This window comes from Rhinoraja longicauda, chromosome 3 (assembly GCF_053455715.1).
Source record: "Rhinoraja longicauda isolate Sanriku21f chromosome 3, sRhiLon1.1, whole genome shotgun sequence".
Lineage (NCBI taxonomy): Eukaryota > Metazoa > Chordata > Chondrichthyes > Rajiformes > Arhynchobatidae > Rhinoraja > Rhinoraja longicauda.
Window position 1 is genome coordinate 45,677,428 of NC_135955.1, and position 13,911 is coordinate 45,691,338.

At 42.4% G+C, this 13,911-nt stretch overlaps 1 protein-coding gene across 2 annotated transcripts in view; it reads left to right on the forward strand.

The window, feature by feature from the left end:
- Nucleotides 1-1,427: 1,427 nt before the first annotated feature.
- The window catches only part of glis3 (GLIS family zinc finger 3), a 377,909-nt gene continuing 365,425 nt past the window's right edge, over nucleotides 1,428-13,911 (forward strand). For both annotated transcript variants that reach the window (XR_013547051.1, XM_078396063.1), the window contains exons 1-2: nucleotides 1,428-1,545; nucleotides 6,736-7,241. Coding sequence is in view for 1 of the 2 variants with exons in the window: in XM_078396063.1 (XP_078252189.1) it covers nucleotides 6,848-7,241 (394 nt within the window). In the remaining variant the exon portion in view is untranslated. The remainder of the gene's footprint in view (nucleotides 1,546-6,735; nucleotides 7,242-13,911) is intronic.

Here is a 13,911-nt window from a genome sequence, read left to right on the forward strand (position 1 = left end):
CAAATCAATCCAATAAATCCATTGACTTGATTAATTCGTCGGTTTAAAATGTTTTCATCGTCGATCATTGTAAAGGGGAACAAAATGTCGCCTACTTTAATGATGGATAATAATTGGAATTACCATTCGAAGTTCTTGTACTGCTTTTTGCATTCTCATTATCCAACCAGTATGGCCCAAGACACTGGGAGTGTGCGTTTTCGCGATAGAGGTTTATTAATGTTATGTTCAGTGCCTGGTTGCAGCGTAAATGAGTACTCTCGACTGGCATGGTGATCATTTCTCCGTGGGTTGTGGTAACCAAGTGAGTGTTCATTCCTGTTTACAATGACTGAGTAAGGTGAGGGTGCAGCTTTTGAATTACAAAATGTCTTTCAAAAGTGTGTGACGAAGATGACTTAATATTTTCTTCCTAGTGTATACACACACACGTGGCCAACAGATTAGTGAAACATATACAAGTGTCAGAATATTTGAATAACGTATTACTTTATCCAACGCCTTTGGCAATTGAACAGCAAGATCCTCGCATTATGGTTTAATCCTTTTATCGCTTTGTCCTTGCAGTTTTAAGGATTTGAATAATCATATCATATCATATCATATCATATATACAGCGCGGAAACAGGCCTTTTCGGTCCACCATGTCCGCGCCGCCCAGCTATCCCCGCACACTAACACTATTAACACTATCCTACACACACTAGGGACAATTTTTACATTTACCCAGCCAATTAACCTACATACCTGTACGTCTTTGGAGTATAGTCATAGTCATTTTTTTGTAAAACAATATTACAATCAATGTCTCAAATAATTAGCTGTCGTGAATTAAAAATCGCCCAGCCCAAATACACATGCGTTGCTAATTCGTAAAATTTGAGTACATTATAAGGAATTAAGATTGTTAAGCGAATTGAGATAACCTATTTCTACTGGAATTGCCGATACCACATCCGTGTGTAGGTGCAGATATTAGTATTCATGTTGCATTCAAGACAGTTAATCAAACGCACTCAGAGATTAAAGACAATTTAACGGAAACAATGCAGATGATATATCTGCAGCACGCTGTCGTGCGAAACTCAGCTGCCGCATGCAGGAGCGCAGACTTGTAAAAGTTCTTTCAGCGAATGGCTATTGCATCTCACAACTCCTCGGTTGAGTGAGTTTCTACAAATCGGTCACCAATTACCCGCCCCTGCATTTGCATTGGGTTGAGCACAGATCTGCAGCCACTGGCACAGATACAGCTGCAGTCGCAGCATAACACCAGGCATCAAAAATAAAACCCGGACATATTGCAGTGATCCCAAAGCTAACAAAAAAAGTCGTAGAACCCCTCCCCCTTGGCGAAAAGCAAAGAGAAAGGAAATGCTTCTGTACGGAGAGAGAGAGATCTGCTGGGAAAACTCAGAGGCGACATGGGATTTGTTTAATCTGTGAACGGCGAGAAACTTCACTCCGGAATATTTGCCCCGATCCAGACACACTCTCAATCATGAAGGGGCTTATGGTGCGTTGTGCGAATCACTTAACTATCCGGTAAGTGGCTCTTGATTCGAACAGGATGCAAAAGTAAACCTTGACAACATTTCTACCGTGATCTGTGTGCAAATGACTGCTATGTGAATGCTTGCGATTTGAGCGAACTGCTGTTGCTGTCACAACTATCAGAAAGACACAAGGAACAGCAAATGGTGGAATCTTGACCCGCTGAGGTACTCCAGCACTTTCTGTGCTGTTTGAGAGAGACGCAATGGAATAAGGGGTCAAGCATGATTACCATTTTATCTCTGGTGTAATGTGCATCTGAAACTTGTGGAACCAGAGGGGATAAGCATTTATGAGCATTTATTTCAATGTGAACAAACACTGAAACAAATGTGGAATGTCTCGAATAACAACGTTTTTATGTTGCTCTGACCCTTCATTGAAGGTGTGCAGTCGATGTGAAAGTAAAGAGAACTCCAATATCTCGCCCTCCCCCGGAGAACCAACAAAACACTCTGAAAGATTTGACTGCGAAACACCTTTCAGGAAACATGGTCCTGAGGCTCTGCATTAATCACAGGTGAAGTGTTGGGATGAAGTGACGAACAGGCTTGTGTCCGGGGCAAATTGCTTTTTGCGGGGTCCATAAAATGTTAGACGAGCGAGGATTATTCATATTTAGTCGTTGTTATGAAGTGGCAAAGTTAATTAGTGACATTGCAAACTTGACGCGGAAATAAAACTGAACACCAAAGCGTGGTCATAGGATCAATTTCGCTCCTTTACTTCCTTCCTGACAATTCCGAGTGACAAACAACAGAAAATACTCATGATTTAAACCCAAATCCACAAAAAAATATTTGTCATGTAATAGCGTGTCCTTTTCCACCAGTTCTCATGATGCTCTGCAAAATGCTTTAAAAAGTATGCCTGCGCTCAGAATGATGGCACGTAACTGAATGAGTATAGAAAATAAAAATAATTAATTCCTCTAATATTCATGCTTGGTACCGCGTTCGAATTTATTAGGAGCGGTCCTTATTAGGAGTGTTTATCAGTCAATCCCCTGGTACTTTAGATGGACACAGAGAGCTGGAGTAACTCAATGGGTCAGGCAGCATCTCTGGAGAGAAAGAGTAGGCGACATTTCGGGTTGAGACCCTTCTTTTCTCCAGAGATACTGTTTGGCCCGCGAGTTACTCCAGCTTTTTACTCATTTCGGTTTAAACCAGCATCTGCAGTTCCTTCCTATAGCCCTTGTACTTTACCTGCGTACTGTGCTGCATGTAAGACATCTGTTTGCAATGTCTGCATGTTAATGTTCCTATTAATCTCTTACAATATTAAGTTTAATTAATTGCACTGACTTTTAAAGCAATCAAACCTCATCTTCACAGTTCTGAATCGGTATGGACAGGCAAGATTATTTTAAAGTTGTTTATTGCGCCCGGGTGCAGCGGCGAGGACAGGCGGGCGCTGGATGGAGCCTGGAGCCCGGACCGGACCCCGGGCTCGCGCTCCAGGTGCTCGGGCTCGCGCTCCAGGTGCTCGGGCTCGCGCCTCTAGGCGCATCCCATCACTTCCCGCTTTGAATCATCGAATGCAAAGTTCCCACGTTTTCCTCTGACTTTGTTCGCTGGAATACTCGCTGGAATTTAGAAGACTGAGGGGGGATCTTATTGAAACATATAAAATTCTTAAGGGGTTGGAGAGGCTAGATGCGGGGAGATTGTTCCCGATGTTGGGGAAGTCCAGAACCAGGGGTCACAGCTTAAGGATAAGGGGGAAGTCTTTTAGGACCGAGATGAGAAAACATTTCTTCACACAGAGAGTGGTGAGTCTGTGGAATTCTCTGCCACAGAAGGTAGTTGAGGCCAGTTCATTGGCTATATTTAAGAGGGAGTTAGATGTGGCCCTTGTGGCTAAAGGGATCAGGGGGGTATGGAGAGAAGGCAGGTACTGGATACTGAGTTGGATGATCAGCCATGATCATATTGAATGGCGGTGCAGGCTCGAAGGGCCGAATGGCCTACTCCTGCACCTATTTTTTCTATGTTTTAAAAGCACTGCCTTCACCAAAACGTTCTGTTCCACCTGCTTTGGGCCACTGTCATTCGCATTGTATTTTAAACCAGTGTATCGGTTTTGGGGGTAGGGTACTGACATGGATAGAAAATTGGTTGACAGACAGAAAGCAAAGAGTGGGGATAAATGGGTCCCTTTCGGAATGGCAGGCAGTGACCATTGGGGTACCGCAAGGTTCGGTGCTGGGACCCCAGCTATTTACGATATACATTAATGACTTAGACGAAGGGATTAAAAGTATCATTAGCAAATTTGCAGATGATACTAAGCTGGGGGGTAGTGTGAATTGTGAGGAAGATGCAATAAGGCTGCAGGGTGACTTGGACAGGTTGTGTGAGTGGGCGGATACATGGCAGATGCAATTTAATGTAGATAAGTGTGAGGTTATTCACTTTGGAAGTAAGAATAGAAAGGCAGATTATTATCTGAATGGTGTCAAGTTAGGAGGAGGGGGAGTTCAACGAGATCTGGGTGTCCTGGTGCATCAGTCAATGAAAGGAAGCATGCAGGTACAGCAGGCAGTGAAGAAAGCCAATGGAATGTTGGCCTTCATAACAAGAGGAGTTGAGTATAGGAGCAAAGAGGTCCTTCTACAGTTGTACCGGGCCCTGGTGAGACCGCACCTGGAGTACTGTGTGCAGTTTTGGTCTCCAAATTTGAGGAAGGATATTCTTGCTATGGAGGGCGTGCAGCGTAGGTTCACTAGGTTAATTCCCGGTATGGCGGGACTGTCGTATGTTGAAAGGCTGGAGCGATTGGGCTTGTATACACTGGAATTAAGAAGGATGAGGGGGGATCTTATTGAAACATATAAGATAATTAGGGGATTGGACACATTAGAGGCAGGAAACATGTTCCCAATGTTGGGGGAGTCCAGAACAAGGGGCCACAGTTTAAGAATAAGGGGTAGGCTATTTAGAACGGAGATGAGGAAGAACTTTTTCAGTCAGAGAGTGGTGAAGGTGTGGAATTCTCTGCCTCAAAAGGCAGTGGAGGCCAGTTCGTTGGATGCTTTCAAGAGAGAGCTGGATAGAGCTCTTAAGGATAGCGGAGTGAGGGGGTATGGGGAGAAGGCAGGAACGGGGTACTGATTGAGAGTGATCAGCCATGATCGCATTGAATGGCGGTGCTGGCTCGAAGGGCTGAATGGCCTACTCCTGCATCTATTGTCTATTGTTATCATTCGCGGTAAACGGCCCTGACTGGCTAACTGGCCGCATAGGTGAACACCACGTTTCAGGGTCGGGACCCTTCAGACTGATGAGTTCCTCCAGCAGTTTTTTTTTTTTTACTCAAGACTCCAGCATTGCAGTTTCTTGTGTCGAACATTGCATGGTTCATTGCAGTTTTTGCTGCGTGTGCGTTGCTTTTTAAAAAAAATTTGAACCACTGTGAAAATTTGGCTCCGGGTTTCCAAATATTTACTGGGGGAAATGCAAACCCGCCCGTGGATATCATCCCTCCAAACTTTCCCCAACAAACAAAAGCAGCCGAGATAAAATGTGTTCTGTATTTGCTTGCGCCACCTTTTCCCCTTCCCTGTCACGATGGATGACAGTGTCAGTGCTGACTGAGGTGGGAGCGGACGGAATTGAGCTCCTATCTGTTCCCAAACCTTTCTCAGCCGCAGTGAAACACCAGCTGGGATCCTGAAGCAAACGGTAGGTGAGCTGAATCCCGCCCCGCCTCTTGTTTCCTTCTTTCCGCCAGAGGACCAATTGGTTGCAGCCCGCCTGCTCTGGCGAAAACATTTGATTGCCATTTCACCTGTCAGCCAGGCTTGGGGATTCGGGCATTTCGGCACAGGAGTTTTCTGCAGAGTTTCTTTTTAAACATATCGGCTGGATATATTTTCGGCACCACGGCACGCCTGTCAGTTTGCAGTTTCTTTTGGTTTCATTTAAACAACTCTGACAGACGTGTCAGAGCGTGTTGCTGCTCACTGCAACTTTTTGCACTTTGGCACCGTGCTCTCTGCTTTCCCGCGACACTTTGCCGCTGCAATGTACCGCGGATTATCTCTAATTGCTAAACAATGGACCGCTCAACTGGTCTGCAGTCACACCATGTACATACAACAAGCTGCCTCTTGGAGTTTGCCGAGCGAGATCCATGTAAAATAAAGGAGACCCTATTTTTCTTAAAAATACACAAATAACATGAATTGAGAGTACATTTTGCAAAATCTACAAGGACGCGGTGGTGACTTTGTGATATCTATTTGCATTTACTACCCATTAAAATAACTTGCATCAAATGGGATACTTTCACAAATAACTGGACCATTTTCAGTTTCCTGTGCTCCTGGTTCATTTACTAATTCTATTGCTTTTAATGCAGAAACAGCATTGAAGTATTTCCCCCCCACCCCCTTTCAATAAATGTGGAAAATAGAAATAGAAACGAAGTGAATAAATGTGTGATCAGTGGCCCTTGGGAAATATCACCCAATGTTTTGAGTATGAATATCAAAGAGATCGCCACAAATCCGAATCCAGTGCTGGTGTACGACCATCTCCATCTCCTATTTGTTGAGAAGGAAAAAACCCTCCAGATGCGGGAGATGGGAAATATAGCAGGGAATTCTCAGCCTTCCGGGTGGGTGACTTTTTCTCCAGAACTGCGCTATTGAAAGGTCATTGACCCGAACCTTTAGCCCCGTTTCTCTCTCTGCATCTGCTGCCCGACCTGTTGAGAATTTCAATAATTTTTTGATTTTTATTTCAATATATATGGAATTGCTTTAATGCTCGCGTTTGCCCAGCTCATATTTTTTGTAGTTTTTGTCAAGCCTCCCACAAGGACACAGTTAGACCTGTCTTATGGGGTTAGTTGCTGCCTTTAAAACAGGTTGTCTCAGTATTATCAGAAGTGAAGCAATCGTACACATTTGTTAAAATCGTACAATTTCGTTGACAGCGTTTGATTCGGGTCGGATGCATGCACAGGTTGCTGCAGAAAATATAAATTAAACCATTTATCACATTCAGGATAAGTTTTATCAGGGCTAAAATGCAAGTACTGTACATTTGACCAAATAATGGCTGTTCGGCAAACAGGGTAATATTTATATATAACAATTCATCTGTGTTTTCATGTAATGCATTATATTCAATAAAACAAGCCTTTACAAGTGTGTATTTGTTCATTTGACAGGTGGATAATTTGACATGTGGATAATTTATTGAACTCTCATTAACTCTTGGTGGATTGACGAATTCCGTGGATAAACTCAGCACTTTTTTTTCGCTCACGAACCGATATAACCATGAACGGAAGACCATGTAATATTAACCACCGGGGAACGGGTACTCCTCAGGGGCCAGCCTTAATCAATGGACAACAGATCCCGCCCATCAGGATTCAGACAGAAACACCATGCCCGTCTTCAAACAGTGCAACACCGAGTCCCGCGGCCGCAATGCTCGCAAACAACATGCACTGGGAGCTGTCAATGAATGGTTGCCAGCACCCTACCGATACACCTCAAAACACCAGCATGCCCGAAAATGCCATCCATTTACCCGCTCTAAGTCCGAGAAGGCAGGTGGTATCAAAACATACCTTTCAAGTACCCCAACTACCGGGTCATTCAGCAGCCCTTTCCTCAAAACCAAAATCCATGGAGTTTAGAGGCATCTTTTCGAACAGCTGTGCAAAAGGTAAGGCTTTTAAAACCGAAATGGATGTTGTTTTCGCTTGAGAGTGTCTGTGTGTGGATAAATCTGAAATGATTAATTAAGTTATACATTCTCCAAAGAACTTTTAAAGCTAGATATTTTTTGTTGCCTGCATAGAATATATTACTTTCATTGCTGGAAAAACAAGCATATTGGAAATAATGGTTGAATGATTAATAATGAGCTGACCTGTCCTGATCCACTGCCTTAAGCATGTCTTTGCATGTTGGTGGTGACGTCAGCACACTGCCAGCAAGTTGCTTGGTTAAATAGTAAGTGACCCTTTCTAATGTTACTGCCAGCTTTTTTAACCTTTTGCTTGGTAACTGTTGCATAGGACTCCTGCAGCACATGCAGTGAATCAATAACCAGCTTTTCGTGGCGTATCTTATTATAAAGCATACTGATTTATTATTCTCAAGTATTGAACGGCAAAATATCAACAGATGAGTCACCGGATTATAAAACAATCATTAATCACAGGACAAATCATCAGTCTTCAAAGTGTGTTGTGCTGCTGTTATCTGTTGTAACAGTAGACACCAGCAGAAATAGAGTGTATATTCGAAAATAACACATGGAGAAATTTCAAGGAAATAAATAACCCTGCAATTAGGACATCACTCTGACTATGTTGGCTCCCTTGGTTATTTGTCATTTTAAAACTGGGCTTCTGACCACTCACAAATTTTGATCTGAGATCTCAAACTAAACATTTTGTGCAATGATCATCCATATATTTTCATAGTACATTTCATAAACAAAATAAAACAATGACAATGTACATTTATACTGTATGCTTTTGAAACCAGATGGTGCACTGTGATTATATAACTCTAGTTTGTAAACGTTAGTTATTATTATTCGACAAGGCTATTATGCTTTGCACTTAATTTATCATGCTGTCATCACCTTCAAAAAATGATGCATCGAATTGTTGCAAACAGTCCCTCATCTCTTGTCTTCCAAACAAGTCTCTGAATAGAGCCAGATATCACGTCAGTTTAATTTAATCCATATTTCCCAGAAGTTGTAAATATCATTTTAACTTGCATAATTTGTTTTTTATAACTTTGGATTTGGACCCATTGGAAATGAACTAATAATCCAAGGGTCATACCTCTTTTGATGTTTCACAATAGTCAGAACCAATATAATATATTCTAGTTTATTTTTGAATCTGAGTACAAGTTTAATAGATTAAAAACATCAGTGCCTTTTTTTAAGCAGGACTGCAAGAACAAGGCCAAAGTGCAGAAGATCAGTGGTGGGAAAGTGACTGGAGGGAGTTCTTCAGAGGGGATTGTTTTTCAGATTTGAAGCTTGTGACCATTGGTGTGCCACAGAAATCAGTGCCGTGTTCACTGTTGTTTGTCATCTATCTTAATGATGTGGACAAGAATAGGGTTGGCATGGTTAGTAAGTTTGCGAATAGCACCAAAATTGGTGATGCAGGGGCAGTGAAGAAGGATTACAACAGGATCTAGATCAAATAGGAAAGTGGGCCAAGGGTTGCCAGGGGAAATTTAACTTGGGCAAATGCAAAGTGTTGAATTTTGATTAGTTAAACCACTGCAGGACTTGCAGAGTAAATGGCAGGGCCTGGAAAGTGTTATTGAACATAGATATGTAGTGGTATAGTTATGTAGCTCCCTGAAAAACCTGACACGGGTTGACAGGTTGGTGAAGAACGCAGTTACGAGGCTTCATGAATCAGGCATGAAGTAAAAACAGTTGGGACATCATGTTAAAAATGAAAAATATCTCTTATACTAAACAAAACATTATTGAGCCACATTTGGAGTGTGCAGTTCTGTTCACCTAGCTGTTGGAAGGGTGTCATTAAGCTGGAAAGATTCACAACTGAGTCATAGAAACATAGAAAATAGGTGCAGGAGGAGGCTATTTGGCCCTTCGAACCAGCACCGCCATTCATTGTGATTATGGCTGATCATCCACAATCAATAACCTGTAGCTGCCTTCTCCCCGTATCCCGTGATTCCACTAGCCACTAGAGCTCTAAATAACTCTTTTAAATTCATCCAGTGAATTGGCCTCCACTGCCTTCTGTGGCAGAGAATTCCACATATTCATAACTCTCTGGGTTGAAGGGCTTGAGATTTAAAGGAGTGACTGGATATGTTAGGGCTTTTTTACCTGGAGCGTAGGAGGCTGAAGGGTGCTTTGGTTACAGTATTTATTTTCTCAGGGTAGGCATCTAAAGCTCAAGAGCATAGGTTTAATTTGAGAGGGGAAAGACTTAAAGCAGACCTGAGGGTAAACCTGAGCCTGTACAGAATTTTAGATTCTGGCACAAAGTGCAACTCACTTAATTTGGGCCAGATAAATGTCCATGGAAAATTTGCAGATTGTTTATTAACAAAGTGCTTAACGTTGTCAATGCCTCATGCTCTCCCAAAATGATTTAGTTTGAGCAGTTTGTAAATTGAAAATAGATATTCCATAATTAATTTTTCCAAAACATTCATGATTTTAGTGGACAATGTGTTGGACCATCATAACAATATGTATTTTGACATTGCCGTCCAACAACACATTTAATTTGTCCCAAATGAAAGATTCTCGCCTTTCTTCTATGTTACTCCAGAAGATTGTATGGCTTCAGAGATTTCAGATCATTGCAACTCTAAAGCATCTAATGGTTATTACCACTATTTTCTCCCAAATATAATTTTTGTGCAAGTTGTAACTCTAGTTGCGAAATGTAATGTAGTTTACTGACTCTGGGCTGTATCATTTTGGCCCAGGTTCACTGTTTGGACTCGCTGCCGGCCGGGCCTGATCATCAGTAGTCTGCGTATGAATATAGAGGACTATACTATCTGACCCCCTGCACCCAAGAAGCGAAACGGGTTCTGAGTGGCAACTGGGCCACCATAACCCTTGAGGCTCTGCCTTTTAAATCCTACTAGACTAAGTGGACCCATTGGGCCCAAACATAGAAACATAGAACATAGAAACATAGAAAATAGGTGCAGGAGTAGGCCATTCGGCCCTTCGAGCCTGCACCGCCATTCAATATGATCATGGCTGATCATCCAACTCAGTATCCTGTACCTGCCTTCTCTCCATACCCCCTGATCCCTTTAGCCACAAGGGCCACATCTAACACCCTCTTAAATATAGCCAATGAACTGGCCTCAACTACCTTCTGTGGCAGAGAATTCCACAGATTCACCACTCTCTGTGTGAAAAAGAAAATTCTCATCTCGGTCCTAAAAGACTTCCCCCTTATCCTTAAACTGTGACCCCTTGTTCTGGACTTCCCCAACATCGGAAACAATCTTCCTGCATCTAGCCTGTCCAACCCCTTAAGAATTTTTAAAGTTTCTATAAGATCCCCCCTCAATCTTCTAAATTCCAGCGAGTACAAGCCGAGTCTATCCAGTCTTTCTTCATATGAAAGTCCTGCCATCCCAGGAATCAATCTGGTGAACCTTCTCTGTACTCCCTCTATGGCAAGAATGTCTTTCCTCAGATTAGGAGACCAAAACTGTACGCAATACTCCAGCTACAATACTCTATAAGATCCCCCCTCAATCTTCTAAATTCCAGCGAGTACAAGCCGAGTCTATCCAGTCTTTCTTCATATGAAAGTCCTGCCATCCCAGGAATCAATCTGGTGAACCTTCTCTGTACTCCCTCTATGGCAAGAATGTCTTTCCTCAGATTAGGAGACCAAAACTGTACGCAATACTCCAGCTGTGGTCTCACCAATGCCCTGTACAACTGCAGCAGAACCTCCCTGCTCCTATACTCAAATCCTCTCGCTATGAATGCCAACATACCATTCGCTTTCTTCACTGCCTGCTGCAACTCAACCATATTATGGTCACTCTTGCCCAAGGGGCCACGCACATCAAGACTCCTAACTAATCCTTCCTCATTACTCAATACCCAGTCTAGAATAGCCTGCTCTCTCGTTGGTTCCTCTACATGTTGGTTTAGAAAACTATCCTGCATTGGTGCAGCACCCTCTCCTCTCCCCCCCTCCTCTCCTCCCCCTCTCCTCTCCTCCCCCCTCTCCTCCCCTCCGCCCCCTCCTCCCCTCCGCCCCCTCCTCCCCTCCGCCCCCCTCCCCTCGGCCCCCTCCCCTCTCCTCCGCCCCCTCTCCTCTGCCCCCCTCTCCTCTGCCCCCCTCTCCTCTGCCCCCCTCTCCTCTGCCCCCCTCTCCTCTGCCTCCCTCTCCTCCGCCCCCCTCTCCTCCGCCCCCCTCTCCTCCGCCCTCTCTCCTCCGCCCTCTCTCCTCCGCCCTCTCTCCTCCGCCCCCTCTCCTCCGCCCCCTCTCCTCCGCCCCCTCTCCTCCGCCCCCTCTCCTCCGCCCCCTCTCCTCCGCCCCCTCTCCTCCGCCCCTCCTCCTCTCTCCCCTCTCCCCCTCTCCTACCCCTCCTCCCCCCCTCCCCCTCTCCTCCCCCCTCTTCCTCTCCTCCCCCCCCCCCCTTCTCCTCCCATGTACCGTTTTGGCTGTAGTTCAGGAACAAACAAACAAGAGTTTTAGTATATAGATGGTGATCTTCAATAGCTCAAAGCACAGAACAATACTAACACTTAATTAACAAATAAAGTATGGGAATATATTTAAAATCTGTACCTGTATCTATAGAAACAGGAACTTTCTCCATATGGATGGTGTGGTCATTTGTATACCAGCCAGAACTTCATATGAAAGTTTAATCTTAACAAATCTCCACCATATGTATTGCACAGCTACTGGGCTTGCTGGAAGGTTCTGCAGTGGGTGGGTGGGTGGGGGAGTCAAATGCACCAGCATTAGATGTGCAGCTCATTTCAGACTGAAGCATTTGGCTGTGTTTTCCACCAACAGTTCCTTGTGGGACCATTGACCATCTGGTAGCTTGATTTGGCCCTATCTGGTTTGACAAGAATACATCAAATTAAAGGAACAGTTTTCCTAATTTTAAGTAGATCCCAAGTAATACAGTTGACTCGGCCATTTTTCATTCTAAAGATGCTGAAATTTTAGCCTTTTCAAACTTAGCATTTTGCATTTGGCAGAGAAATTAAGCTTGTCTTGCTCCAATGTTGTTTGCAGTCAGACATCACTTCAAAGTATCTGTACACCAGTTTGCAAAAAAAATCTCACTGAATAAATGTCAATTGAATATTTTAAAGGGATTTTCTTTCAAAGGTCTACAATTAAGATATCAGTTTAAAGAGCTTTGAAATACCAATGAAAAATTCCCGTGAACTAAGCTTCCATTTCACAGGAAGTCTATTAAAAATAACACTTTCTCGTCAATGGACATTTCCTGACATCAATGGTAGCATATTTGAAGACTGTGTTGATGCATGTAGAGAACCATATAATAGAGAAGATAGTCAAAGATAATTTTTTATGATTTGAATTGCTTTGCATAGGCTAGCTGATTATTAATTTCGCTCACTAAAATAAAGCCAAACCTATTTCTAATTGTAGATGCCCAAATGAGGAAAACTGTCAATGTAGTGTTAAAATAACAATGTTATGCATTGAATTACTCGAGAAAAAAAGTATTTCACTATACCCTGGCACTCATGATAATAAAGAAACTGTTGAACCATTGAATATATAAGTGAGAACACATTTTGTAGCATGAATATTTATTGGTATTATACTCTAACTCTGCATACTCAAGTTGTCAAACAATCTTTATATATATATATATATAAATATATATCACTATGAAGAGGCATTGCATACATACTGGTGACAAGCCATACTTGAAACTATTGTGCTGAAATCTTAACACAGGAAATTCTGTCAACAAATTCCAGCTGAATGAGGCACATTAAGTGACTGACGCACAAACGTGTCTGCAAGAGAGCAGATAGATACTGCAAGATCTCTTGCATTTTGTGAACTGCAATCTTGCAAAGATGTGTTTCAGATCAGGAGGGAGGGGGGAGGATTGAAAATTATTACTCTGTTAAACTGCAATGGAGATTTTAGTCTCCCCTATAAATGCTGAATGCAACAGTATTGAAGTTAAAAGTTGCAGTCGTGGACTTTATGCCAATTCCTTTATTGACACCATTTTACCTGGGGCTTTGTATTGGGCAATCCAAAAGCACAACTAAATGGAGAATTATTTTTATTGACCTATTCAAAAGAAGCTCCATAAAATTCATTTGAGACTCTTAAAATGGTTCTGAGCAGGAGTTATATTTATGACGTAAAGGCACATATTTGTGAGAGTCTTGCCACAAAAATCAGATTAGCAATCTGATTACAGAATTCAATTCTACAGAAATCTGATTAACAGTGACCTCTTGAGTATTAATTCTGCTTCCAAGTTGATACAAGTCCAAAACCTACTCTCAGTACTTACTAACTTAAGTAGCAACATAAATGCCTGTTTATATTTCAAAAATTATTCCTAAAAGCTTAATCAAAGACAATTATAGTTTCAATAATATAAAAATAATTAAAACTGGAAATGCACTATTTGTCAGACCATTTGTCAACTTTACTCTTTGTTTTACCATTTTTCCCTAATTTCTAATATTGAAGGGAATTCCTGTGATATTTTCAAAAGGTTGTTTGTTTCTTAACAGCCTCAGATTTTAACTTTTTTAATTTTACAGTTCAAATTTTAACAGCATATTATGGATAATAACATCAGAACAGTTG